The sequence below is a fragment of the Heterodontus francisci genome, chromosome 6 (genome assembly GCF_036365525.1).
Source record: "Heterodontus francisci isolate sHetFra1 chromosome 6, sHetFra1.hap1, whole genome shotgun sequence".
Classification (NCBI taxonomy): domain Eukaryota; kingdom Metazoa; phylum Chordata; class Chondrichthyes; order Heterodontiformes; family Heterodontidae; genus Heterodontus; species Heterodontus francisci.
In genome coordinates this window covers 9627086-9654257 of record NC_090376.1, presented here as the reverse complement: position 1 = coordinate 9654257, position 27172 = coordinate 9627086, and the positions used below count along the sequence as shown (strand labels likewise).

The 27172-nt window shown below is 43.7% G+C and overlaps 1 protein-coding gene across 1 annotated transcript in view; it reads right to left on the bottom strand.

Moving 5' to 3' along the window:
- The window catches only part of uvrag (UV radiation resistance associated gene), a 381920-nt gene that overhangs the window by 291667 nt on the left and 63081 nt on the right, over positions 1-27172 (bottom strand). Inside the window, 1 exon segment of the mRNA XM_068033092.1 lies at positions 26027-26112. Within this exon segment, the coding sequence (XP_067889193.1) occupies positions 26027-26112 (86 nt within the window).

The following is a 27172-nucleotide window of genomic DNA, read 5'->3' as shown; positions in this document are numbered from 1 at the left end:
TCTATCATACCACTGACTGTCACCATGCCTGCTCTCAAATCTCCTCCATCTATATCGGTACTGGTTACTGTTCTCCCTTCAGAAGTTAAGACCATATTCTTCAACCACTCACCACATCCATGCTATCCCTTTCTCCTGCTTGTTCCCCACTTAGTTATCCACTACCTTGCAAGGTCCTCAGCATTGAGCCCTACAGAAGCTGTTTTAGGCTGAATTACTTGAGTTTTGTACTGTGGGCTCACACTCATTGCAAGGTTGACAGACATCAATAAAAACAAATTCCAATTTATATAGAGTCTTTAATGTAAAGCTTCAAGGCACTTCACAGGAGCGTTAAACAAATTTCAACACTGAGCAACTTGAGATATTAGAACAGATGTTTAAAACTTGGTCAAACATACTGCCCTGGACTCACTTCAAGACCATTCCAAATAGCAGAGACTTTCAACATATCAGTCTATATAGGATTTGAACCAAGAGGCAAGATACCCATGTTCAAGTTGGCCTTCCAACAAATTGCCTGTCCAAGTAGCATTGATAACAATCAAGGATTTTCATCAGGACGTCGTGATAAAAAAATTGTTTAACTTATAATAAATTACATTCATTAACTACATAGAAATGCGAATCAGGTGAAACCGTTCACTGACAATGAGATAAAGAAGCCACATTCTATACATAGTCCAAAACAGGCTAATTGAAGTCTCAGAACTGCCCTGACTAATGTTTTCAATGAGATACTTTCAACGTATCTGTGGTCAGCCAAAACACGCCAACTGAAGAAACTTAAAACTCACTATTGCAATATTTAAAACTCAAAAAACTGAAGATTCCTCTTAAAGACTTCCAGAAACACAGAAAAATGTTGAATTTCTTGTCAATTTTTTCAAGGTACCTGAATATTTTAAAGGGGGGAAAGAATTTGAGATAGGGCAAGCATTTTTGTTGGAAGTACTCTATATCAAGAAACTAAACAACAAATTTAATATAAACCATCATTCTCATACCCTCAAACCTAACTGGAGCTGCTTGAGTGGGCTATCCCAGTCAATTCGGCTACTTGAGTGGTGGCATCATTGACCTGGAGTGCCTCTGCAAACAGAAGCTGCCTCAGAGCTACAGGATCCCAGGTGACACCACAGGTTGGGAAGACGTATCATCCAACAGGGAATTTATTCAAGGGTCTCCATACCAGCAAGAAAGCTGATCTTTTACTGAAAACGTTGAAAGAAATTTCTACTATTTGTAATTAGTCTATTAAACCAATGGGATTTTCTTAGAACAAAGTTGCATTGCAAAATGAAAAGTTGTGCATTCCTCCAAACTTTTTAAAAAACAAAAGAAAAATGGTGCCAAGAACCTCCAAGTCTCAAAGAAAGATTATAGAGAGGCTGAATCATACAAACATACGAATTAGGATCAGGAGTAGGACACTTGGCCCCTCGACCCTGCTCCGCCATTCAAGATGATCATGGCTGATCTGACTGTAACCTCTATTCCATATTCACACTTACCCCCAATAATCTTTTACCCCCTTGCTGATCAAGAATCTATATTTCTCTGCCTTAAAAATATTTAAAGGCTCTGCTTCCACTGCCTTTTGAGGATGAGTGTTCCAAAGACTCACGACCCTCAGAAAAGATTTATCCTCATCTGTCTTAAATGGGTGACCCCTAGTTCTAGATTCTTACACACGGGAAAACATCCTTTCTACATCCACCCTGGCAAGATCCCTCAAGATCTGATGTTAGTCAAGCTGCCTCTTACTCTTCTAAACCCCAGCTGATACAAGCCTAAACTGTCCATCCTTAACTCATAAGACAACTCGCCCATTCCAGAAAGATTCCATTAGACAAGTAAACCTTTTCTGAACTGCTTCCAACGCATTTACATCCTTCCTTAAATGAGACCAATACTGTAGACATTCTTGGGGTCACCTAAGGATGGGAACTTAAGTACACATGCCTCCCTATTTAATTTTTTAAATGTTATATTTGTCCTTAAAACACTCAACTTTTGGGTGTTTCATCCTAGTACTTAACTCAGACACATGAATAATAGCATCAGGTCTGGTCTGAGTGCACAACCTGTCTAATTGACTAGTCAAACCTCGCAATTGCTGTCTCTTCTTTAGATACATCATCTGTGTTGACCAAGCATGATTAACCGAGATAGTTAACAGTCTAATAGGATTATTGATTTATTATTCCAGACCTATTCTGCTCAATATCTGAACAAATATCTTTAGAACCCCCACAAGCCTGACTCCCAATGTTAAATTCTACTCTAATCTTAACATTTCTCACATTCTGTACCACCCCATAAAAAATCATGAACAGGCATCATTTAGATGCCTGAAAGTTTCCCTTTATGATATCAATAAAACATTGCAGTATCTGATTTTGGTTGAACACGAACCATTTTCAGCCAGAAGTTATTTTCCATAGTTTTCCTTCTGCAACTACTGCCTCTTTAGGTGGTTTCAGATTTCACCCATAGACAATTTAAAGGGACTACACCTGCCAGCTATCTTAAGTGAATGCTTTGCATGAACTGCCCATGCCTGGGGAGTAAGCAACTTGCAGTTTGGTTTTTCAGCTAAAATTTTATGCAACATTTCAACGATCCTTTCACAAAGCCCATTTCTGAAAGGACTCTCAGCTGTGGAATTCATGAGAGTCATGTTCATGTTTTCACAGGTCTCTGAACTCGTCATTGGCAAATTCCCCTCCATTATCAGTCAAAAACTTGGCTGGTGCCCCAAGTCCAGTCCCTATCCATTTCTCCATGATTTTATCTATAATCACCCTTTTGTCCTTGCTATGTATTATTCTAGAAAGACTAAATCTGATTGCCATGTCTATAAAATGCAGAATAGAAATACTTCTGTCTTTGTCCCTTACCTTTATCCATAGCAACTACCTAGTTAAAATCACGTGTCAATGCAAGGCTTACAATAGGACGTGATGGCGTCCTCTGATACTTCTTAAAAAAAAAGATTTCACACCTTTCCCTAATGTGTTCTATAATGCTTGTATACTCTGCATCAATCACAGCTGCATCATTTCGCAGGGTTTTTAAATCTTTGACAAGGGTGAGCAAATTGTCTAACTAAGACAATTTGCTTTTTCTCTCCTGATCACCTGATGCCATTAATACTTGTCTAACACTCTGACTAGAAAAATCAGGTTTTAAGTGGATACAGCAATGCCCAGACTGGGTAAACTGCATAACCACTGACTTTCTGAAAACAATTGCCTTATGCTCCATATCAGTTCATTTGTGCCTTTTTCAAAGAAGGTTTACTCAACAGTAAAGGTCTCATTAGAGACTACATCGGTACTAATAAGGTGGCTTATTCCAGCTATTTTACATGGAATTACAACTCTCTATAGTGACTTCAAGGTGTTACCACCAAACCTAAAGCAAAGAGAACTTTTAATATCCTTACCTACGGTATGAATCCAGCTAACATTTTAACCAATCTGCTCCACACACTGTCGACTTGCAAGCACTAACAGTTGAATGAATCCACCACTAACACATTCATCATAGGACTAAAACTCCTTGTGACGTGGACAATTCATTCAGATGCATCATTATCTTCCCCTTCTGTCTCAGAATTCTCCATTTCAAGTACCATTTTGAGGACCCTGCCTCTCCACTTCGGCAATTTCATTGCATAATGATACTTCCGAGTCACCCCTGAAGCATATAACATATACCTGGGATTCTTTTGTCTATTATTGCTGTTGCAATGCTGTCTTCTGCTGTAATAGCCAAACCTGCTAAAGCTACTTTCATCCTCACTCCTCCTGTCTAACTTTTCCATTGTACGGTGTCCAATATCTGGACCATTTTGAAATCTGACAACCAGTGAGTCCTCAACTCCTTGTGTCACTGCAGAATGCCCCATTTGGTCTACCAAGGCTACAGGGAAGAATTATCTGCAGAATTTTTTTTTTTTTTTAAGGCAGCAGAAATCTGATCCAACAGGGAATCTTTTTCCGAGAACCAAACCCTAGAAAGAACCAGGAGCCTGTGCGACACCCTAGCACAAACTAGCAATTTAAATGCTAGCATTGATCCAGGGATATCCAAATTGAATTTCCTCAATCTTCTATACAGTCTGGTAAAGTCCATGATATAATTCTTCCATTGAATAACCATGTTTTCCGAAATCTATCAAAGTCTGACCATGTTTCAAAGACCTTTAATAGATCCTCCTTTTTGTAAATCTCATCCAAGAATTCTAACAGAAGATTTAAACTTCAATCAGTATCCAACGAACAAGCATCCAGGTCACAAAATACTTCACTCCTGATTTTACTTTTGGTAGTAAGTGTTAACGCCAAAGCCATACCTTGTTTCCTCTTTGGTAGGGACGTACCATGACAGCATATCCACTTCATTCTTCCACTGGTCATATGGGTCAGACTCGACATCGAAGGATAATCATATCCTGACAAATTACACTAGTTTTTATGCCATTTTTTCAAATTAACCACTGGTTTTTTAATTTTCTATGTGAAAAATAATTTTGATGTGTTGCCATAGAGAATGCACCAGTTTACAATGATGACAGTTAACTGCAAAGCTGAAAGTTAAACCAGGGCAGCTTGGCCGTTTGGTCAAGGCATTGCCCTGAGGAATGAACCAGCGAGTGGCTGGCACTTATTTTGTTTAGCACAATGTTTGTACAAGTTCTTTGTCTGTAAAGAACAGGCCCTGTGTATTAATATATGCAGCTTCCAGTATGCGCACACGCACCACACTGCGAGTCCGACTGACAATCTTAAATTGGTTGTCAATGTAATTCTGAGCACACTGAGGATTATTTAGAAAATGTTGTCCAATTGCAGAAGCACATTTCATGTTTGGCATTGTGTTTTGAGTTTTGCAAGCATGGGCTGGTTGGGTACGGCTTGTATGTTGCCCATTGCAAACAGAAGGGACATGATGTTTGATATGATCCGCCAGTCTTTGGGATGTATGGCCTATATACCTAGCATCATACTGGCCAGAGTGTGCCACATTTGTGCATACTGGAAGCTATATATATTAATACACAGGGCCCTGTTCTTTGCAGACAAAAAGAAGAACAGGTACACACATTGTGCCTGTTTCAGCTGAACAAAATAAGTGGCAACCATTCGCTGGTTCATTCCTCAGGGCAATGCCTTGACCAGAGTCAAGCTGCCGGGTTTAAATTTCAAACAAAGCTTGGCAGTTAATGGTCAGTCAGCTTAAACTGGTGCATTCTCCATGGCAATGCCTCCAACCATCAGAGTTGACTTGCCAACCAATCAGTACTCTCTTCTCGTACTGTTTAAAGTTGTTGCTTTCCCTTACATTAGTATTCTTGTGGATTGTCCTGATCAGTGCAAGACGAAAAAAGCTTCGACATGTCTCTATTTTCAGCAACACTGAAGTTCTGTACTACCAAACAACTATTTGAAAAAAAAACCTCATTTTTCAACCTTCACCTTTAGCCAACCATCCTCTGCTACCATGTTATATGCCAGAGCCAACCTTCGCTCAGACTTGCAATTATTTTACAAAATAAGATTACAAACATGCAGCTCTTCACTCAAATTTTCACCCAGTTTCAGTAAATGTTCTCTTATGTATACTCAAAAACAGACCCTGATTAACACCCTCCAGCTGCATATGATTAAACACAATTAACCACTCACAGCAAGTCGAAAAGCTGTTCACTTTTGATAGTCAGGACTAACAAGACAAATTTCCGATTCACAACCCAGCTTTGAATTGCAAATACCATTAACAAATGAATGTTGAGGCAGATTTAACACCTCTTACATTCCAGTACAATTCTCTCCGAACCCAAAGACAACAAATCAAATGGAATATGCTATCAGATGCAATCGCGCATCAGTCCAACAATCTCATGGTTGGTGCTGAAGTTTCTGAGCTGAGTGTTCCTCATCTGAGGGGAGCAACATGCGACAAAAGAGAAGTTGGCTCCTTGGAGAGTACAGAGGTTTTCTGCTCTTGGACCACAAAGTAATGCTTTGGGTCGTGACTACCTAATTTTTGGAATAATTTTTAAAAAGCGATGGAAAAAAAGGTCATATTCACTACTTACCTGGGATGGGAGCTTACAATTATGAAGAGAGACTGAAGAACTCAAGGTATTTCCACTAGAGCCAAGAGGGTTAAGGGGTAACTCAATAGAGCTCGATGATCCTGAGGTCGTGATACCTTGTTAGCGTGATACATTGGTCGGTAAGATGGTAACAAGATACAAATTTAAGCTGATCACAAAATGTTAGAGGTAAGGTTAGAATGTATTTGAACATTTTACTGCACAGGAGTTTGTTAGAATATGCAATTCTCTGCCACAAACTGTTGCTGCAGCAGAACCATTTATTCCTTTTAAAAGGGAACTAGCTTCCTAAGAAAGAGGAATATTAAGGTCGATGGGACACAAGTGGTTCACATGGAGAAGACCTGATTGACCAAATGTTGACTACCATAGATTGCTGCAGCAGAAATACTGGTTGGTGTCTACATTTAGTTCTGATGAACTCTTGCATTCATATAGCACCTTCAACATAGTAAAACGCCCTAGGGCACACCAGAAGGATTAAGGGTTGTCGCCATCGACTGAAGGCAAGTTTTTTTTTTATTCATTCATGGGATGTGGGCGACGCTGGCCAGGCCAGCATTTATTGCCCATCCCTAATTACCCTTGAGAAGGTGGTAGTGAGCTGCCTTCTTAAACTGCTGCAGTCCATTTGGGGTAGATAGACCCACAGTGCTGTTAGGAAGGGAGTTCCAGGATTTTGACCCAGCGACAGTGAAGGAACGGCGGAATAGTTCCAAGTCAGGATGGTATGTGACTCGGAGGGGAACATACAGGTGGTGGTGTTCCCATGCATTTGCTGCCCTTGGCGTTCTAGTTGGAAGAGGTTGCGGGTTTGGAAGGTGCTGTCTAAGGAGCCTTGGTGCATTGCTGCAGTGCATCTTGTAGATGGTACACACTGCTGCCACTGTGCGTCGGTGGTGGAGGGAGTGAATGTTTGTCGATGGGGTGCCAATCAAGCGGGCTGCTTGGTCCTGCATGGTGTCGAGCTTCGAGTGTTGTTGGAGCTGCAACCATCCAAGCAAGTGGAGAGTATTCCATCACACTCCTGACTTGCGCCTTATAGCTGGTGGACAGGCTTTGGGGAGTCAAGAAGTGAGTTACTCGCCTCAGGATTCCTAGCCTCTGACCTGCTCTTGTAGCCATGGTATTTATATGGCTACTCCAGTTCAGTTTCTGGTCAATGGTAGCCCCTAGGATGTTGATAGTGGGGGATTCAGCGATGGTAATGCTGTTGAATGTCAAGGGGAGATGATTAGATTCTCTCTTGTTGGAGATGGTCATTGCCTGGCATTTGTGTGTCACGAATGTTACTTGCCACTTAAAAGCCCAAGCCTTGATATTGTCCAGGTCTTGCTGCATTTCTACACAGACTGCTTCAGTGTCTGAGGAGTCACGAATGGTGCTTAACATTGTCCAATCATCAGCGAACATCCCCACTTCTGACCTTATGATTGAAGGAAGGTCATTGATGAAGCAGCTGAAGATGGTTGGGCCTAGGACACTACCCTGAGGAACTCCTGCAGTGATGTCCTGGAGCTCAGATGATTGACCTCCAACAACCACAACCATCTTCCTTTGCGCTAGTTATGACTCCAGCCAGCGGAGGATTTTCCCCAGTTCCCACTGACCTCAGTTTTGCTAGGGCTCCTTGATGCCATACTCGGGGTCAAATGCTGCCTTGATGTCAAGGGCAGTCACTCTCACCTCACCTCTTGAGTTCAGCTTTTTTGTCCATGTTTGAACCAAGGCTGTAATGAGGTCAGGAGCTGAGTGGCCCTGGCGGAACCCAAATTGAGCATCACTGAACGGGTTATTACGAAGCAAGTGCTGCTTGATGGCACTGTTGATGACACCTTCCATCACTTTACTGATGCTTGAGAGTAGGCTGATGGGGCGGTAATTGGCCGGGTTGAAATTGTCCTGCTTTGTGTACAGGACATACCTGGGCAATTTTCCACATTGCAGGGTAGACACCAGTGTTGTAGCTGTACTGGAACAGCTTGGCTAGGGGCGCGGCAAGTTCTGGAACACAGGTCTTCAGTACTATTGCTGGAATATTGTCAGGGCCCATAGCTTTTGCAGTATCCAGTGCCTTCAGTCGTTTCTTGATATCACGCGGAGTGAATCGAATTGGCTGAAGTCTGGCTGCTGTGATGCTGGGGACTTCAGGAGGAGGCCACGATGGATCATCAACTCGGCACTTCTGGCTGAAGATTGTTGCAAATGCTTCAGCCTTATCTTTCGCACTGATGTGCTGGGCTCCCCCAACATTGAGGATGGGGATATTTGTGGAGCCACCTCTTCCAGTTAGTTGTTTAATTGTCCACCACCATTCACAGCTGGATGTGGCAGGACTGCAGAGCTTCGATCTGATCCGTTGGTTATGGGATCGCTTAGCTCTATCGCATGCTGCTTACGCAGTTTGGCACGCAGATAGTCCTGTGTTGTAGCTTCACCAGGTTGACACCTCATTTTGAGGTATGCCTGGTGCTGCTCCTGGCATGCCCTCCTGCACTCTTCATTGAACCAGGGTTGGTCTCCTGGCTTGATGGTAATGGTAGAGTGGGGGATATGCCGGGCCATGAGGTTACAGATTGTGGTCGAGTACAATTCTGCTGCTGCTGATGGCCCACAGCGCCTCATGGATGCCCAGTTTTGCATTGCGAAATCTGTTCGAAATCTATCTCATTTAGCACGGTGATAGTGCAATACAACACAATGGACGGTATCCTCAATGTGAAGGCGGGACTTCGTCTCCACAAGGACTGTGCAGTGGTCACTCCTACCAATGCAGTCATGGACAGAAGCATCTGCGGCAGGCAGATTGGTGAGGACGAGGTCAAGTATGTTTTTCCCTCATGTTTGTTCCCCCACCACCTGCCGCAGACCCAGTCTAGTAGCTATGTCTTTTAGAACTCGGCCAGCTCGGTCAGTAGTGGTGCTACCGAGCCACTCTTGGTAATGGTCATTGAAGTCCCCCACCCAGAGTACATTTTGTGCCCTTGCCACCCTCAGTGCTTCCTCCAAGTGCTGTTCAACATGGAGGAGTACTGAGTCATCAGCTGAGGGAGGGCAGTAGGTGGCAATCAGTAGAAGGTTACCTTGCCCATGTTTGGCCTGATGCCATGAGACTTAATGGGGTCCGGAGTCGATGTTGAGGACTCCCAGAGCAACTCCCTCCCATACTGTATACCACTGTCCAACCACCTCTGGTGGGTCTGTCCTGCCGGTGGGACAGGACATACCTGGGGATGGTGATGGCAGTGTCTGGGACATTGTCTGCAAGGTATGATTCCGTGAGTATGACTATGGCAGGCTGTTGCTTGACTAGTCTGTGGGACAGCTCTCCCAACTTGGGCACAAGCCCCCAGATGTTAGTAAGGAGGACTTGGCAGGGTCGACAGGGCTGGGTTTGCCGTTGCCGGTGCCTAGGTTGATGCCGGGTGGTCCGTCTGGTTTCATTCCTTTTTATTGACTTCGTAGCGGTGAGGTACAACTGAGTGGCTTACTGGGCCATTTCAGAGGGCATGTAAGAATTAATCACATTGCTGTGGGTCTGGAGTCACATGTAGGCCAGACCAGTTAAGGACAGCAGATTTCCTTCCCTAAACGACATTAGTCAACCAGATGGGTTTTTACAACAATCGACAATGGTTTCATGACCATCATTAGACTAGCTTTTAATTCCAGATTTATTAATTAAATTCAAATCCCACCTTGTGCTGTGGTGGGATTCAAACCCATGTCCTCAGAGAAATACCCCAGGTCTCTGGGTTACTAGTCCAGTGATAATACCACTACGCCACCGCCTACCCATATTAGTACTCCACTGGTGCTAGCGTGAAATCAAATCGGTGCAAGCATACGCTCACCTGGCATCGTATTTAACGAACAATGCAGGATATATACTCTGTATAAACCCAAAGAAAACTTGGCAAGTTGGACGATCAAGTTCACGCAAACATGTTAGGTAATGAAAAGTGGACTCATGTGCTTTGCTCAACATTTATACCGTTGAGATGTTGAAGATATGCTGATTCAACAACGAAGCACTTAGTTTTGACACAAGTCATACGTTACATGGGTTTGCAGAGAGGTCCGTACTGCAGAAGCACCACTCAGTTGCCTGTACTGTAGACGCACTCTATATGGCGTATAAAATTTAAATTTGTGTAGGGAGGATGTGCAATAAAAATTGAATCATTTGTTACATAGGAACATAGGAAGATAACAGGAGTAGGCCATTCAGCCCCCGAGCCTGTCCCGCCATTGAATGAGATCATGGCTGATCCGCGACCGAACTCCATACACTTGTCTTTGGTCCATATCCCTTCATATCTTTGCTTAACAAAAATCTCTCAGAATTAAAATTAACAACTGTTCTAGCTTCAACTGCTGTTTGTGGGAGAGAGCTCCAAACCTCTACCACCCTTTGCGTGAAGAAGTGCTTCCTAACATCTCTCCTGAATGGTCTGGCCCTAATTTTAGACTATGCCCCCTAGTTTCAGAATCTCCAACCAGTGGAAGTAGTTTATCCAGCCTGTCTTTTCCTGTTAATTTTTTTTTTATTCATTCATGGGATGTGGGCGTCGATGGCTGGGCCAGCATTTATTACCCATCCCTAATTGCCCTTGAGAAGGTGGTGGTCAGCTGTCTTCTGGAACCGCTGCAGTCCATGTGGGGTAGGTACACCCACAGTCCTGTTCGGAAGGGAGTTCCAGGATTTTGACCCAGCGACAGTGAAGGAACGGCGATATAGTTCCAAGTCAGGATGGTGTGCGACTTGGTCGGGAACTTGCAGGTGGTGATGTTCCCATGTATTTGCTGCTCTTGTCCTTCCAGTTGGTAGAGGTCGCGGGTTTGCAAGGTGCTGTCTAAGGAGCCTTGGTGCATTGCTGCAGTGCATCTTGTAGCTGGTACACACTGCTGCCACTGTGCGCCAGTGGTGGAGGGAGTCAATGTTTGTGGATGGTGTGCCAATCAAGTGGGCTGCTTTGTCCTGGATGGTGTCGAGCTTCTTGAGTGTTGTTGGAGTTGCACCCATCCAGTTAAGTGGAGAGTATTCCATCACACTCCTGACTTGTGCCTTGTAGATTGTGGACAGGCTTTGGGGAGTCAGATGGTGGGTTACTCACCGCAGGATTCCTAGCCTCTGAAGACTTCGATCAGATCACCCCTTAAACTTCTAAATTCTAGTGAAAACAGGCCTAATTTGTGTAATCTCTCCTCGTAACTTAACCCCTGTAGTCCAGGTATCATTCTTGTAAACCTACGTTGCACTCCCTCCGAGGCCAATATATCCTTCCTAAGGTGTGGTGCCCAGAACTGCTCACAGTACTCCAAGTGGGGTCTGATCAGGGTTTTGTTCAGCTGCAGCATAACCTCTGTCTTTATAGTCCAATCCTCTGGATATAAATGTGAACTTTCCATTAGCCTTTTTGACTATTTTCTGCACTTACTCATGGCATTTTAAAGATTATGCACCTGAACCCCCAAGTCTCTTTGGACATCCACTGTACTTAACCTCTTTCCATTTAATAAGTACCCTGCTCTATTCTTTTTTGGTCTAAAATGGATAATCTCACACTTGCCCGCATTGAAATCCATCTGCCACAGTTTGGCCCATTCACCTAGTCTGTCAATATCTCTTTACAATTTTATGCTATCATTTAGACTGTCTACAATGCCGCCTAACATTGTATCAGCAAAGTTGGGCATATGATTTACCATGCCATCATCCAAGCCGTTAATAAATAATGTGAATAATTGAGGCCACAACACAGATCCCTGCGGGACACCACTAGCCAATCAGAGTACTTACCCATTATCCCCATTCTCGGTGACAACAGCGACCTCAGAGACCATTAACATTAAAATAAGAGACACGAGCCCTCCACACCAATTAAAAAAATTATACAAGATTTCACATTTTAGGACTATTACAACTAAAAGAAATCCCCATTAACTAAATAGTAATCTCTAAGTCACTGATATCCCAGACTACAAAGATATTTTCTCTACTTATTAAAATACTTGAAAACCTCACACCACACTCATACGTTACAGTCCTTTTGGATGGCGAAATCCTTTGTGGTTAAAAGTCCCAAACTCCTCCCAGTCGAAATGGATTGGATCTCCCAGACCTTTTCAAAATTCCATGTCCTCCTGGTTCACTTCTCAGAGCACTTCCAACCTGCACGTCCATGAATAAGGCGATTCCCGGTGGTGCTGCTAGTCTTCTACTTCTCTGCAAGCTTCAACTTTCAAAACAGGTTCAAGTCTTCACAGCCTTCTGCTTTAACAGGCTTCCGAGAGCAGGTGTCTCCCCAACATCTCTCTCAGCTGCAACCCCTGCTAGACTTCCTTACAGCCTGAGACTTCAACTGCTGGGTGCCCTTCTTACAGTCTGTCTGATTTCAGGAAATCCATTAAATTTATCTGGACTCAAAAGTCAATAGCTTATTGTCTTGTTCCAATAAGCTGAAGTCCCAAAGTCTGGTTTCACAGAGCCACCTAGGACTTCCACTGTTGCCAGGTGTTAACAGCTGCTTGGTACATTTGCATCTTGAGAATCACTGACCCCCTTATGACCCAAGGTCCAGATGGCTGAAACCCACTGCTCTTCAGGTGTTACCCCTGCAGTCTCTTTTTTCAAAAAAGTCGACCTTGTTCTTCAGCAGTGAATGCGAGGTCACCTGACCTTCCAGACTCCATCTCAAGTTTGTAAAAATCACAATTTTTAAAACAATGCTACAAAGTCCAGCCTTCATAACACGTTGCATATATATTGTACATAATACATCACTGCCTGTGGGTAAATTTAAGTCAGTAATTTAATCTTGGGTTTCATATGATAAACATAGATCACAGCTCTTCAGTCGATGGTATTATCTGAATCCCTGAATTAGATTACCACCTTGCCACAAAAAGCTATCCAGTAGCCTCCACATCGAAGGGATCTTATCACGCCTGTCAATGAACTAAGAGCTTCAGAGTGACAGGAAATTCTGCTCTAAACTTGCACAGCAAGTAAAAAAAAAATTAACTTGTTCTTGACTTGAAATCGCATCTGGGTTAATTTGCCCTTTTCAATAGCTCTATGGATTCATAAATCACCTTGAACAGAGAAAGAGCATGGGAAACAGAGGCAGAACCCACCAGGCAGAGCTAGAGAACCGGCAAATCAGGCAGAGGTAGACCAAGAGAAAAATTAAAGCGACAAATAGGGAGTGACAAAGAGTTCTGCAAGTTTGACATCCTTAGAATGAGTTGGAGCCAGTATGCAAATACAGAGTGAGAAAACCACATCCAACTACAAACGGTTTCATATGGTCTACGCCATCAGATGATGTAATTGTTAATATTCCAGGAACCAAAATGAATAGCATTCAAGCACAAGAAGAGCTGGTTAGATTTATGCTATTATTGCTGGTCAAGCAGGGAACAAAGACATCCCCTGTTTATGAAGTGCTGCAGAAATCTCCAGAGCTTTGTATTCAAGCACATGTTGCACATGGTTTAAAACAAGTACTGTTTTTAAATCGCCTGTCTGTTGCTGTACAGGAACACTTAGAGCTTCAACGATTGTGGTTAAACTGGAAAATCTGCAGACCTCACTCAGCGTGATGGAAAAATAAAGTTGGCAACAATGAGCTGCACCTATTAAAACCTACACACTAATTTAAGCAAGTGCCTCTCCAATTGGGAGTGTGAGCAAACAGTAACATTGTGTTGGCATGGTGCAATGGAACAAGATGAAAAAGTGAGAAACGGGGTGAATATACGTTTGTTCTCCTCCTCCTCAGCCCATGTCACCTCATCTCAGCTGCTGCCACAATAGTGGATCAAGAAAAATAGGCACTTATTCATCAGGGGGTGAGGACATGAAAAAAAAAGAGGGGGGGGGGGGGTGGGGGAGAGAAAGGGAAAGAAAAAAAAAAGAGTTGCCCTTCAACCACTCTCCTGAACCTTCAAGCAACCAGCTCAGAGGAAACAAGTTTTCCGGCATGCTTGGCTGAAAAAATTTACCAGAAACTTATCAAATTTTAATTAGAATATCACAGAAGCAAAAAGCTGTACAACACAAACTGTGGCACCTATCTGCTATCCCCTATCATTCAAAACCTTCTTCGGTTAACGGTTTCTCTCGCCACAGATGCTGCCAGGAATGCTGAGGGGTTCCAGCACTTTGTTTTTATATTCAAAAACCTTCTGCTTAGTTTGTCTTAGCTCTAATCAAAATGTTAGTTTCTATATATTCAACGTTCACTGGATTTGTAATTTGCTTCTAGAGTGCCAACTCTAACAATTATAGAAAATAGTCATTTGGTAGTACAGAACTTGAGTATTGCTGAAAATAGAGACATTTTGTCGAAGCTTTTGGTCTTGCACTCATCAGGACAACACGCAAGTATACCAATACAAGGGAAAGCAACAAATTTATACTGTATGAACAGACAGTACTGACTGGTTGGCAAGTGAACTCTAATTGGTAGAGGTGCTGCGATGGAGAAAGCACCAGTTTAGTGACTGACAGTTAACTGCCAAGCTTGGTTTGAAATTTAAACCAGGCAGCTTGACTGATTGCTCAGGGCAATAATTTTGTTAATGATTTTGTTTTGTACACAAATTGCACCTGTTTCAGCTAAACAAAATAAGTGACAGCCATTCGCTGGTTCATTCCTCAGGGCAATGCCTTTACCAGAATCAAAGCTTGGCAGTTAACTGTCAGTCAGCATAAACTCGTGCATGCGCCATGGCAATGCCTCTAGCAGAGTTCACTTGCCAACCAATCAGCACGCTTTCCATTACATTGGTATCCTTGCAAATTGTCCTGATCAGTGCAAGACGAAAAGCTTCGACAACCTGTCACTACTTTCAGCAATTATAAAAAAAACTGCTCCGTGGGCTCATACACAAAACTCACTCAATCACGATGCCATCTTCTTCAGCTTCAAAAATGAAGGGAAACATCTGTCAACCTAAACCAAAAGCCCTGGTCTTCATTTTATGATAGATCGTTGATAATCATCTTCACTGAAATCAAAGAAGCATCAAGTATCAGATTCTGCTGGATTATTTGTTGACTGAGGGGAAAGAGATACTTATGTTGAAGAACCGCTCTCAATGCCCAAAAGTTCTCACACCAGCTTGACATTTCAAAACTTAAATATAATTAATTTGACCAAAGTCATTTACGGCACCAAGAGAGGCCATTTAGCACATCTAGTCCATGCCAGTTCTCTACAGAGCCATCCAATCAGTCCCACTCCCCTGCTCGACCCCCATAACCCTGCAAGTTTATTTACTTCAAGCAGCCATCCAATTTCCTTTTGTAGTTATTGATTGCCTCCACTTCCACCACCCTTATGGGCAGCAAGTTCCAGGTCATTACCACCCACTGCGTAAAAAAACATTCTTCCTCATATTCCCACTGCATTTCTTGTCCACAAACCTTCAATTTGTGCCCCCTAATCCTTGTACCATTAGTTAATGACAACAGGTTTTCTTGGTCCAACTTACCTAAGCCTGTGATAATCCTGTACACTTCTATTAAATCTGCCCTCAATCTCCTTTGCTCTAAAGAGAACAAACCCAGCTTTTCCAACCTAATTCTTTATTTCTTAAATGGAGAGAGATTGGGAAGTGTTGATGTCCAAAGGGACCTGGGTGTCTTTGTTCAGGAGTCACTGAAAGCTAACATGTAGGTGCAGCAAGCAACTGGGAAAGCAAACGGTATGTTGGTCTTTACTGCAAGAGAGGATTTGAGTACATAAGTAAAGATGTCTTGCTACAGTTATATAGAGCCTTGGTGAGACCGCACCTGGAGTATTGTGGACAGTTTTGGTCTCATCTAAGGAAGGATATATACTTGCCAGAGGGAGTACAAAGGTTCACCAGACCAATTCCTGGAATGGCAGGATTGTCCTATGGAGGGGAGATTGAGAAGGTTGGGCCTGTATTCTCCACAGTTTAGAAGAATGAGGTGTGATCTTATTTCAACATACAAAATTCTTAGAGCTCAACAGGGTAAATATAGGCAGGATGTTTCCAGAGATTGGGGGTGGGGGGGTTGTAGAACCAGGGGACGCAGTCTCAGAATAAGGAGGCGGCCATTTAGGACTGAAATGAGGAGGCATTTCATCACTCAGAGGGTGGTGAATCGTTAAAGTTCTCCAGCCCAGAGGGAAGTGAAGACTAAGTCATTGAGTATTTTCAAGACAGAGATCGACAGATTTCTAGATATTAGAGGCATCAAAGGATGTTACCTGGTATGGAGGGAAGGTCTTACGAGGAAAGGCTGAGGGACTTGAGGTTGTTTTCGTTGGAGAGAAGGAGGAGGAGAGGTGACTTAATAGAGACATATAAGATAATCAGAGGGTTAGATAGGGTGGATAGTGAACGTCTTTTTCCTCGGATGGTGATGGCAAACACGAGGGGACATAGCTTCAAGTTGAGGGGTGATAGATATAGGACAGATGTGAGAGGTAGTTTCTTTACTCAGAGAGTAGTAAGGGCGTGGAACGCCCTGCCTGCAGCAGTAGTAGATTCGCCAACTTTAAGGGCATTTAAGTGGTCATTGGATAGACATATGGATGAAAATGGAATAGTGTAGGTCAGATGGTTTCACAGGTCGGCGCAACATCGAGGGCCGAAGGGCCTGTACTGCGCTGTAATGTTCTAATTCTAATTCAAAGGATTATGGGCATAGTGCAAGAAAATGGCGTGAAGGTAGATCAGCCATGATCTAGTTAAATGGCAGAACAGGCTCAAGGAGCCGAATGGCCAACTCCTGCTCCTATTTCCTATGTTCCTAAAATCCCCCATCCCTGGAGCCATTCTAGTAAATCTCCTCTGCACCTTTTCAAGAACACTCACACCCTTCCAAAAGCATGGTGATCAGAACTGGATGCAATACTCCAGTTGGGGCCTAACCAGAGCTTTATAAAGGTTCAGCAGAACTTCCCTATTTTTTTTACTCAATGTCTCTTTATGAAGCCCAAGATCCCATATGCTTTACAATACATTCAATATGTCCCGCCACCTTCAAAAGACCTAGGCACATGAAGCCCCAAGTCCTGCGTGCTTTAGAACTGTGCCATTAGGTATATATCGCCTCTACCTATTCCTTCTACCAAACTGCATCACTTGTCAGTATTAAATTACATCTGCCACCTCTCTGCCCCTTCTGTTAGCCTATCTGTCCTGTTGCAGGTAGTTCATACCATTCTCACTGTTTGTCACACCTCCAAGTTTGGTGTCATCAGCAAATTTTGAAATTTTACGCTATTCCAAGATCCGAATCATTTATATGTAGAAAAACAGTGGTCCCAGCACTGATCCTTGGGCAACACCACTGTCTGCCATCCTCCAGGATTTCAATTATGTAGAGTATGGACAAGCTGGGATTGTTCCCCTTAGAACAAAGGTTATGGGGAGACAGCAGGGGCATGGGACTAACTAGATACCTCTTTATAAGAGGCCTCCTTCTGTGCTGTACGATTCTTTACTTACTGGATGCAGGCACAATTCTCACCTTCATTTACAACCTCTTCCGGAGGTCCCCAGCATCATAGATGCCAGTCTTCAAACAATTCAATTACTGCATGTGATATCAAGAAACAGCTGAAGGCACTGGATAATGCAAAAGCTAAAGGTCCTGACAACATTCCAGCAATAGTACTGAAGACTTGTGCTCCAGAACTCGCCAAGCTGTCCCAGTATAGCTATAATATTGGCTTCTACCCGACTGTGGAAAATTGCCCAGGTATGTCTAGTACACAAAAAAGCTGGACAAATCCAACCTGACCTATTACCGCCCTGAGTCTACTCGATCAGCAAAGTGATGAAAGGAGTCATCAACAGTGCTGTCAACCAGCACTTACTCAGCAGTTCCCTGCCCACTGATGCTCAGTTTGGGCTACGCCAAGACCACTCAGCTCCTGACCTCATTACAGCCTTGGTCCAAACATGGACTAAGAGCTGAACTGAAGAGGTGAGGCGAGCGTGACTGCCCTCAACATCAAGGCAACATTTGACCAAGTGCAGCATCAAGGAGCCCTAGGAAACTGGAGGGAATGGGAATTAGGGGGAAAACTCTTCACTGGCTGGAGTCATGACGAGCACAAAGGAAGATGGTTGTGGTTGTTGGAGGTCAATCATCTCAGCCCCAGGACATCACTGCAGAAGTTCCTCAGGGTAGTGTCCAAGGCCCAACCATCTTCAGCTGCTCATCAATGACTTTTCCTCCATCATAAGGTCAAAAGTGGGGGTGTTAGATGATTGCACAATGTTCAGCACCATTCGCAAGTCCTCAGATAATGAGGCAGTCCGTGTTCATATGCTGCAAGACCTGGGCAAAATTCAGGTATGGGCTGATAAGTGGCATGTTACATTCATGCCACACAAGTGCCAGGCAATGACCATCTCCAACAAGAGAGAATCCAACCACCTCCCCTTGATGTTCAATGACATTACCATCGCTGAATCCCCCACTATCAACATCCTGGGGGTTACCATTTACTAGAAACTGACCTGGACCAGCCACATAAATACTGTGGCTACAAGAGCATGTCAGAGGCTGGGAATCCTGCAGCAAGTAACTCACCGCCTAACTCCCCAGTGCCTGTCCACCATTTACAAGGCACAAGTCAGGAATGTGATGGAATACTCTCCACTTGCCTGGATGGGTGCAGCTCCAACAACACAAGACGTTCAACACCATCCAGGACAAAGTAGCCCGCTTGATTGACACCCCATCCATCTCCTTCAACATCCTCCACCACAGACGCATAGTAGCAGCAGTGTGTTCCATCGACAAGATGCACTGCAGCAACTCACCAAGGCTCCTTCGACAGCACCTTCCAAACCCGCGACCTCTACCACCTAGAAGGACAAGGGCAGCAGATGCATGGGAACACCACCTGCAAGTTCCCTTCCAAGCCACACAGTATCCTGACTTGGAACTATATCACTGTTCCTTCACTGGCTTGGGTTCAAAATCCTGGAACTCACTTCCTAACAGCACTGTGGGTGTACCGACACCACACAGACTGCAGTAGCAGCTCACCATCACCTTCTCAAAGGCAATTAGGAATGGACAATAAATGCTGGCCTAGCCAGTGACACCCACATACCATGAAAGAATAAAAAAAGTTCACTTTTTTTTGGAGTAACAGGGAAAAGGGAGGTACTCAAATTTGACTCTACTGCCATCCAGTGTTGAATCAAGTTAAGGATATCTGAGAGTTTGATGATCTAAGACAAAGCAACCTTTTCACACCTATACTTGTCAAGCATGATTAGATAGAAAGAAATCAGATACATGACATTTGTGCCTGAGCTAGTTAACTCAACATTCAAATCTGACATATTCAACCTCCCTCAATGGGCTAGTGGATAAAGGGCCACAGAACAGCTGGTGCCGGGTTTGATGCAGTCAATTGAGTTAGAAGTTAGCAGCTAATTCACTACCTTTATGAATACAGGCTAGGAAAATCGTAGGAGGTGCAGTTGGGGTAGGGGAGTTGGGGTGGGGAGAAGCAGAAGAAATAGAGGGAAAAGTTGACATCAACTGATTGCAGCTCCTGATTTTTATCCATGATTTCATTTGTAAATTCTGTGCCTTGACTATCGAGAGTTAGGTCAGGTTGCAAGTAGCCCAAGGACTTTCAGTGTGTGGGCCAACAGATGGAAAATAGCCACTTGGGTAAGAAGGCTGCTGCCAATTGCAGAAATGTACCCTGGAAAGAATCAGCATCTTTGACAGACAAGGAAAAGATGAATATCAAGAAAAAACATACAAGCTATGTAAGGATTAAGAATGCCACCAGATCCAAGACAGGCAAGACTTAGACCACTGGACATTTCTTGGCTTTAAGCCCAGTGATGTAGTGTAGAAACATACAAGGGTTGGAAAATACTGGATAGATTCAGACAGCCAAGCTGATTTTTTTTTTTAAACCTGTGTACACATAATTACACTAACGTTACAGTGCTTTACTGTCACCAGATGCCGGTAATGCTTTAAACCTAAAATTTCAAACAGCCTCCAATATTCAGACTGAATCTGTTACTGGACTAGCAATTTAGAAGCCTGAACTAATAACCCAGACAATGCGAGCTCAAATCCAACGCATTTGAGAATTTATATTCTGTTTTAAATAACATCTGGAAATTTAAAAAAAAAGAGGTATGCCCAAGAGTGACCATGACCCTGTTGGATCGTCACAAAAGCCCAACTGGTTTACTAATGACCTCCAGGGAAGGAAGTCAGCCGTCCTGCTGGTCATCGTGCCCACCTTTGGAGATCCCCCAATGGATCTATCCTTAGCCCAATCCGATTTATCATCTACATGATGCCTCTTGGCGACGTCATCCGAAAACACGTCACGTTCCTTTGATGACACCCATCACTAGTTCACCACCACCTCTCTCAAACCCTCCACCGTGACTTATTTGTCGCTCTGCTTGTCCAGCATTCGGAGGCATAAATCTTTTCTAACTAAATAATGGGTAGACTAAAGCACCGTCTTCAGTCCGTGCCACACAGACTGTTCTCTGGCCAGCAACTCCATCCCTCCCCCTGCTCACTGACTGACCATTCACAACTTGGCAGCCAACTTGGCCAGAGATGAGCTTCCAAACACATATCCGTACCATCTACTGACTAGTACCTACTTCCATTTTTGTAAAATTGCCCATTTCTGCCTGCTTCAGATCATTTGCGACTGAAACCCATCTATGCCATTGTTACCTGTAGCCTTGACTATTCCAACCCTCTCCTAGCCAGCCTTCAATCTTCCACAAGCTTGAACACATGTAAACTCTGCTGTCCATATCCTACCTCACACCATGTTCCGTTCATCCATCACTCCGTGTTGGCTGACCTACACTGGCTTCGGGTCTGACAATGCTTCAACTTGAAAACTCTCATGCTTGCTTTCAAATTCCTCCATGGCCTTGGCCCTCCCTCTCTCTGTAACCTCTTCCAGCTCTGTTGCCCTAGAGTTCTCTGTGCTCCTCCAATTCTAGCCTCAGGCATCCCCAATTTTAATCATTCCAGAATTGACATCAATGCCTGCTGCTGTCAAGGTCCTAAGTTCTGGAATTCATTCCCTATACCGCTCCACCTCTGTGAAGAGGCATCCTAGAACGGACCTCGATTGTTCATTTGCAGCCTTGTTGGTTTTTTTTGGTGACTGCTTGTAGGCATCTTTCTCTTTGCTGCATTCCCCAAATGGTTGTGCTCAAGGGAGTTTAGACACTAGGTTATTTTAACCCAATGGAAAGACATGAATTGGGTGGAGCAGTTTTTACAACACTTCCCAAACCTTGTCCACCATCTACAAAGCACAAGTCAGGAGTGTGATTTAGTATTCTCCACTTGCCTGGATGGGTGCAGCTCCAACAACACTCAAGAAGCTCGACATGCAGGACAAAGCACCCCATCCACCATCTTAAACATTCACTATCTCTACCACCAGCACAACATGAATGAAATGTGTACCAACTACGAGATGCACCGCAGCAGCTCACCAAGGCTTCCTGGGCAGCTTCTCCCAAATCTGCGATTTCTACTGCCGAGAAAGACAAGGACAACATGGACACAAAGGCACACACCATCCTGAGTTGGAAAAAATATAACTTTTGTCACTGGGTCAAAATCTTGGAACTCCCTACCTAAAAACACTTACCTGAAGAGAGAGAGAGTCAGCAGCAGACCAGGGCGCACTCGAGTTTGAAAAAGTGAGGGGAAAAAAATCAGTGCGACATCACAAGAATGCCATCAGTTGATTGGCTGGTGAGTATTACAGCTTTTTATTCCCCTTCTTCAGAGTTAGGGGCTTGGTCTAAGTTACCTTCCAGCGATAGAAGCATATACCCCTAGATAAATATCTTGAAGATTATCTAAATGATTGAAGACTATAATTAGACAACTGAGCAACCCAACTGTACCAGAGGAACACAGGTAGTTGATTAGCAAATAAAAGATCAAGTATAATGAGTATTTTGATTATATCAGTTACATGAGCTAATCCAAGCAAGAGAGGCGTGAAAAAGCACTTCAGACCAGTGTAATGCGCATCCTGTGTCATGAGAACTCCAGAACGCTTCCCGTTTCTCAGACAACCACAGGTGCAGTAAGTGTCATCAGCTGGAGGAGCTCGAGCAACAGACGACATCATTGTGGTCCATTCACGATGATGAGTGTTTCGTGGGTAGCACATTTCAGGTGGTGGTCACCCCGCAATATAAGAGTGCAGACAGACGGGAAGAGACAAGACAGACAGTCAGACAAAAAAAGAGCAGGCAGGTACTTCAGGAGACCCGAGAGCAAATGCTCTCAACCAATATTTGACTCTGAATACCGATAGGGGAAGAGGGTTCCTCTGGGCAGTGCAGCCAGCACCAAGACCATAGCATCATGGGTGGCTCAGTTGTACATGGAGAGAGGAGTAAGATCAAGAGAGCAATTGTTATACGGCAGAGGTGTCCAAACTTTTTGCTTAAGGGGTATTTTAATTTTTGTCCAACCTAGGGGGCCACTGAATAAATTTCAGAAAGATAAAAAGGTATTAGAAATTTATTTTATTCATCAAAACCACAAAAAATGTACATTGCGTACAAGCTTCGAGAAAGGAAGTACTAAAGGGTTTGACAACTTTGACAGTAGATATGGGCGGCACAGTGGCGCAGTGGTTAGCACCGCAGCCTCACAGCTCCAGCGACCCGGGTTCAATTCTGGGTACTGCCTGTGTGGAGTTTGCAAGTTCTCCCTGTGACTGCGTGGGTTTTCGCCGGGTGCTCTGGTTTCCTCCCACAGCCAAAGACTTACAAGTTGATAGGTAAATTGGCCATTATAAATTGCCCCTAGTATAGGTAGGTGGTAGGGGAATATAGGGACAGGTGGGGACGTATTAAGAATATGGGATTAGTGTAGGATTAGCATAAATGGGTGGTTGATGGTCGGCACAGACTTGAAGGGCCGAAGGGCCTGTTTCAGTGCTTTATCTCTAAATAAAAATAAATAAAAAATAAGATAAATTGCCAGGCCCGGATGAAATCATAGAAAGTTTATGGCAGAGAAAGAGGCCACTTGGCCCATCGTGTCTGTGCAGGCCGAAAAACGATCCATCCAGTCTCATCCCACCTTCCAGCATTAGGTCCGTAGCCCTGCAGATTACGGCACTTGAGGTGTATATCCTTTTCAATGAGCTGAGGGTTTCTGCCTCAACTACCCTGTCAGGCAGTGAGTTCCAGACCCCCAGCACCCTCTTGGTGAAATTTTTTTTTCTCATCTCCCCGTTAATCTTTCTACCAATCACTTTAAATCTATGCCCCCTAGTCACTGTCCTCTCTGCTAAACGTAAATATAGACTCATATCGCAGGTTGTTCAAAAAAGCAAGGGAGGAAATTGCAGAGGCTCTGACAATCATATTTTAATCCCCCCTAGCTACAGGAACGGTGCCAGAGGATTGGAGGTCAGCGAACACCGTACCATAAAGATAAAGGGAGGAATCCAAGTCATTATAGGCCAGTTGGATTAACTTTGATTGTGGGCAAATTATTGGAAGCAATTCTGGGAGTACAATATAAACTTCCATTTAAAAAGGCCGAGATTAATCAAGGAAAGTAAGCATGGATGTCTGACTAGCTTGATCAAATTTTGTGGCGGCAAGTAGAGATGAGGGCAGTGCGATGGATGCAGTCTACATGAATTTTGGCAAGGCTTTCAACAAGGTCACATGAGACAGGCTAGTCAAAAAGTAGAAGGTCTTGGGATCCAAGTGAGTGGCAAATTGGATCTAAAATTGGCTTAGTTGCAGGAAGCAAAATTGTCAAAGGGTGTTTTTTGCGACAGCAAAGCTGTTATCAATGGCATTCGGTAGGGCAAAGTACTCGGTCCCTTGCTTCCTGTATTTTATATGAATGATTTGAAATCAAATGAAGGGGGCATGAAGAAGTTTGCAGATGATATAAAAATTGGCTGTGTGGCTGACAGTGAGGAGGAAAGCCTTACACTTTAGGAAAGTATAGATCGTCTACTCAGTTGGGCAGAAAAGTGTAAAGTGGAATTCAATCCAGAGCAATGCGAGGTAATGCATTTTGGGAGGTGCAGCAAGGCAAGGGAATACACATTAAATGGGAGGGTACTGAATAGTGTAGGGGAACAGAGGGATCTTTTATGTGCACAGATCCTGAAAAGGTAGGGCAGGTTGATAAGGTGATCAAGACATATGGCATGCTTCCCTTTATTAGTCAAGGCATAGAATATAAGAGCAGGGAGGTTATGTTGGAACTATGCACATCATCAGTTGGACCACAGCTTGAATACTGCATACAGTTCTGATCACATAACAGAAAAGATGTGATTGCACTGCAGAGGGTGCAGAAGAGATTCATGAGGACATTGTCAGGACTGAAAAATTATAGCTATGAGGCAATATTGGATAGCCTGGGGTTGTTTCCTTTGGAACCGAGGAAGCTGAAGGGTGACTGAATTGAGGTGCATAAAATTATGAGGGGGCTGGACAGAGTAAATAGGGATAGGGATGACCTATTTACCTTACCAGAGAGGTCAAAAATCAGGCAGCACAGATTTAAAACTGAATTGGTAGAAGGATGAGGGGGGAAATGAAGAAACATGATTTCAGCCGGAGGGTGGTAGAGACCTGAACTCTCTGCCTGAAAGAGTGGCAGAGACAGAAACTCACCACATTTAATAAGTACTTGGATGTCTACTTGGAAAGCCATGACCTGCAGACTACAGACCTAGTGCAGGAAGGTGGGACTTGGCTGGGTAGCCCCTGGTCCACTAACATGGACATGGGCCAAATGGCTGACTTCTGTGTCATAAATTTATGATTTCTATAACACTACGGGTGTATTTACACCATTTGGACTGCAGTGGTTCACACCATCTTCTCAAGGGCAAGTAGGGATGGGCAGTAAATGCCTTGCCATCAGTGTCCACATCCAATGGAACAAATTTAAAATAAAAATTACTCTCAAATTTCTGAACGTAAGCTTGGGCGGGGTGTAATATCAGCATCGCACCCAATCCCATCAGTTTCACAACAGGCGCATTAGGTTAAAATTGCCCTGTTGTCAGTTGGTTATTTCACTGACCGTGGTAGTGAAAAACCAAATACAAGCTTGATTCTAAATTTATCCACCACAAGTCACTGGGTAGAAATCAGTAGTGGGAATCCTTCAATTCCCCTCCTCCCCAACCCCACCATCGCTGCCTCGCCCAAGGAGTTGAGCCAAGTGTAGCATCCCAGCAGAGATCAGCCAGCGGCCCACAGTCAAACAGGACTCAAATCTGGGACCTTTCTGATCTCCAAGTCTCAGTTCTTTATTGACTGTGCCATTAGACAAGGCCCCTGAAAAAATTCTGTTCCTAATTAACTCAAGTTTGTCTCATGCAGCAATATGTTATGATACAAATTAGACACCTATAAATTATCAAAACCATTTTAAATACATTTCAACAACTGAAACTTTAAAATCAGTGATAGCAATGCTGACACGTCCCTCACAGTGGGGTGAGTTCGACACGTCCCTCATAGTGGGACAAGTTTGAAAGTGCTCCTTCAACAGCACCTCCCAAACCCACAACCTCTACCACAAAGAAGTGTAGCAGACACATGGGATCACCACCTGCAAGCTCCCCTCCCAGTCATACACCATCCTGATTTGGAACTCTATCACCGTTCCTTTACCATCACTGGGTCAAAACTCAAATGCCCTCCATAACACTGTCGGTGTACCTACACCACATGGACTTCAGTGGTTCAAGGCGGCTCACCACCACCTTCAAGGGCAATTAGGGATGAACAAATGCTGGCCTTGCTTGCGACGCTCATATGCAGTGAACAAATTCAACAAAACCTTGGTCTATACCTTACCTCAGCAGGGAGAAGACACTGTACGAGTTCCTCACAGAGCTCTGGTCCACCTGCAGAAGGCTGCTCCTCTTCTTCTCATTGAGGTCCTGAGTAAAAAGAACAGATCTTGTTGCTGTTAGGGCTCAAATTGATTTGAAAGCAAAAGGTTTTTTTGTTCGGCTTCAATGTGGGGCAAGATTACGCTCCATTGCAAGTCTACAGAAAACTGCAACAGCGCTCTCTTGTGGCTTCAATTGCAGACAACACCGGAACATATTATTTTATCCGAAATGTAACGATGGAGTCACAACTAATGCAATAACCCTCTTGTTTGCATTCCCTTCTGGGGCACCTAGTTTGAGATGGACTCTGACAAAGGAAAAACATTTAAAGAAGCTACGCCTACATCCTTAGAACAAACCTACAGCTATTGCTTAGAGTCAGAGTCATTTACGGCATAGAAGAAAGTCACTCGGCCCATCGAGTCCATGCTGGCTTTCCACACAGGCAGTCGGTCCCACTCCCCTGCTCAGTCCTGTAGCCCTCCAAGTTTATTTCTTTCAAGTGGCCATCCAATTTCCTTTTTTAAAAGTCATTGATTGTCTCCGCTTGTACCACCCTTGTGGGTGAGTTCCAGATCATTACCACCCACTACATAAAAAAAAAAGTTCTTCCTCACATTCCCCCAGCAGCTCTTGCCCAAAACCTTCAACCTGTGAACCCTAGTCCTTATACCATTTGTTAATGGGAACAGTTGTTCGTTGTTTAACTTACCTAAGCCTGTCATAATCTTGTACATTTCTATTAAATCTCCCCTGTTCTAAGAGAACAAACCCAGCTTTTACAAACTAACCTTACAACTAAAATTCCCCATCCCTGGAACTATTCTGGCAAATCTCCTCTGCACCCTCTCATGGACCCTCGCATCCTTCCAAAAGCATGGTGACTAGAACTGGATGCAATACTTCAGTTACAGAAAAACTAGAGCTTTATAAAGGTTCAACATAACTTCCTTACCTTTGTACTCAATGCCTCTCAATGAAGTCCACGATCTCATATGCTTTGCTAACCTCTCTCTCAATATGTCTTGCCACCTTCAAAGATCGATATACATGCACACCCAGGTCTCTCCATTCCAGCACTCTCTTTAGAACTGTGCAATTAAAT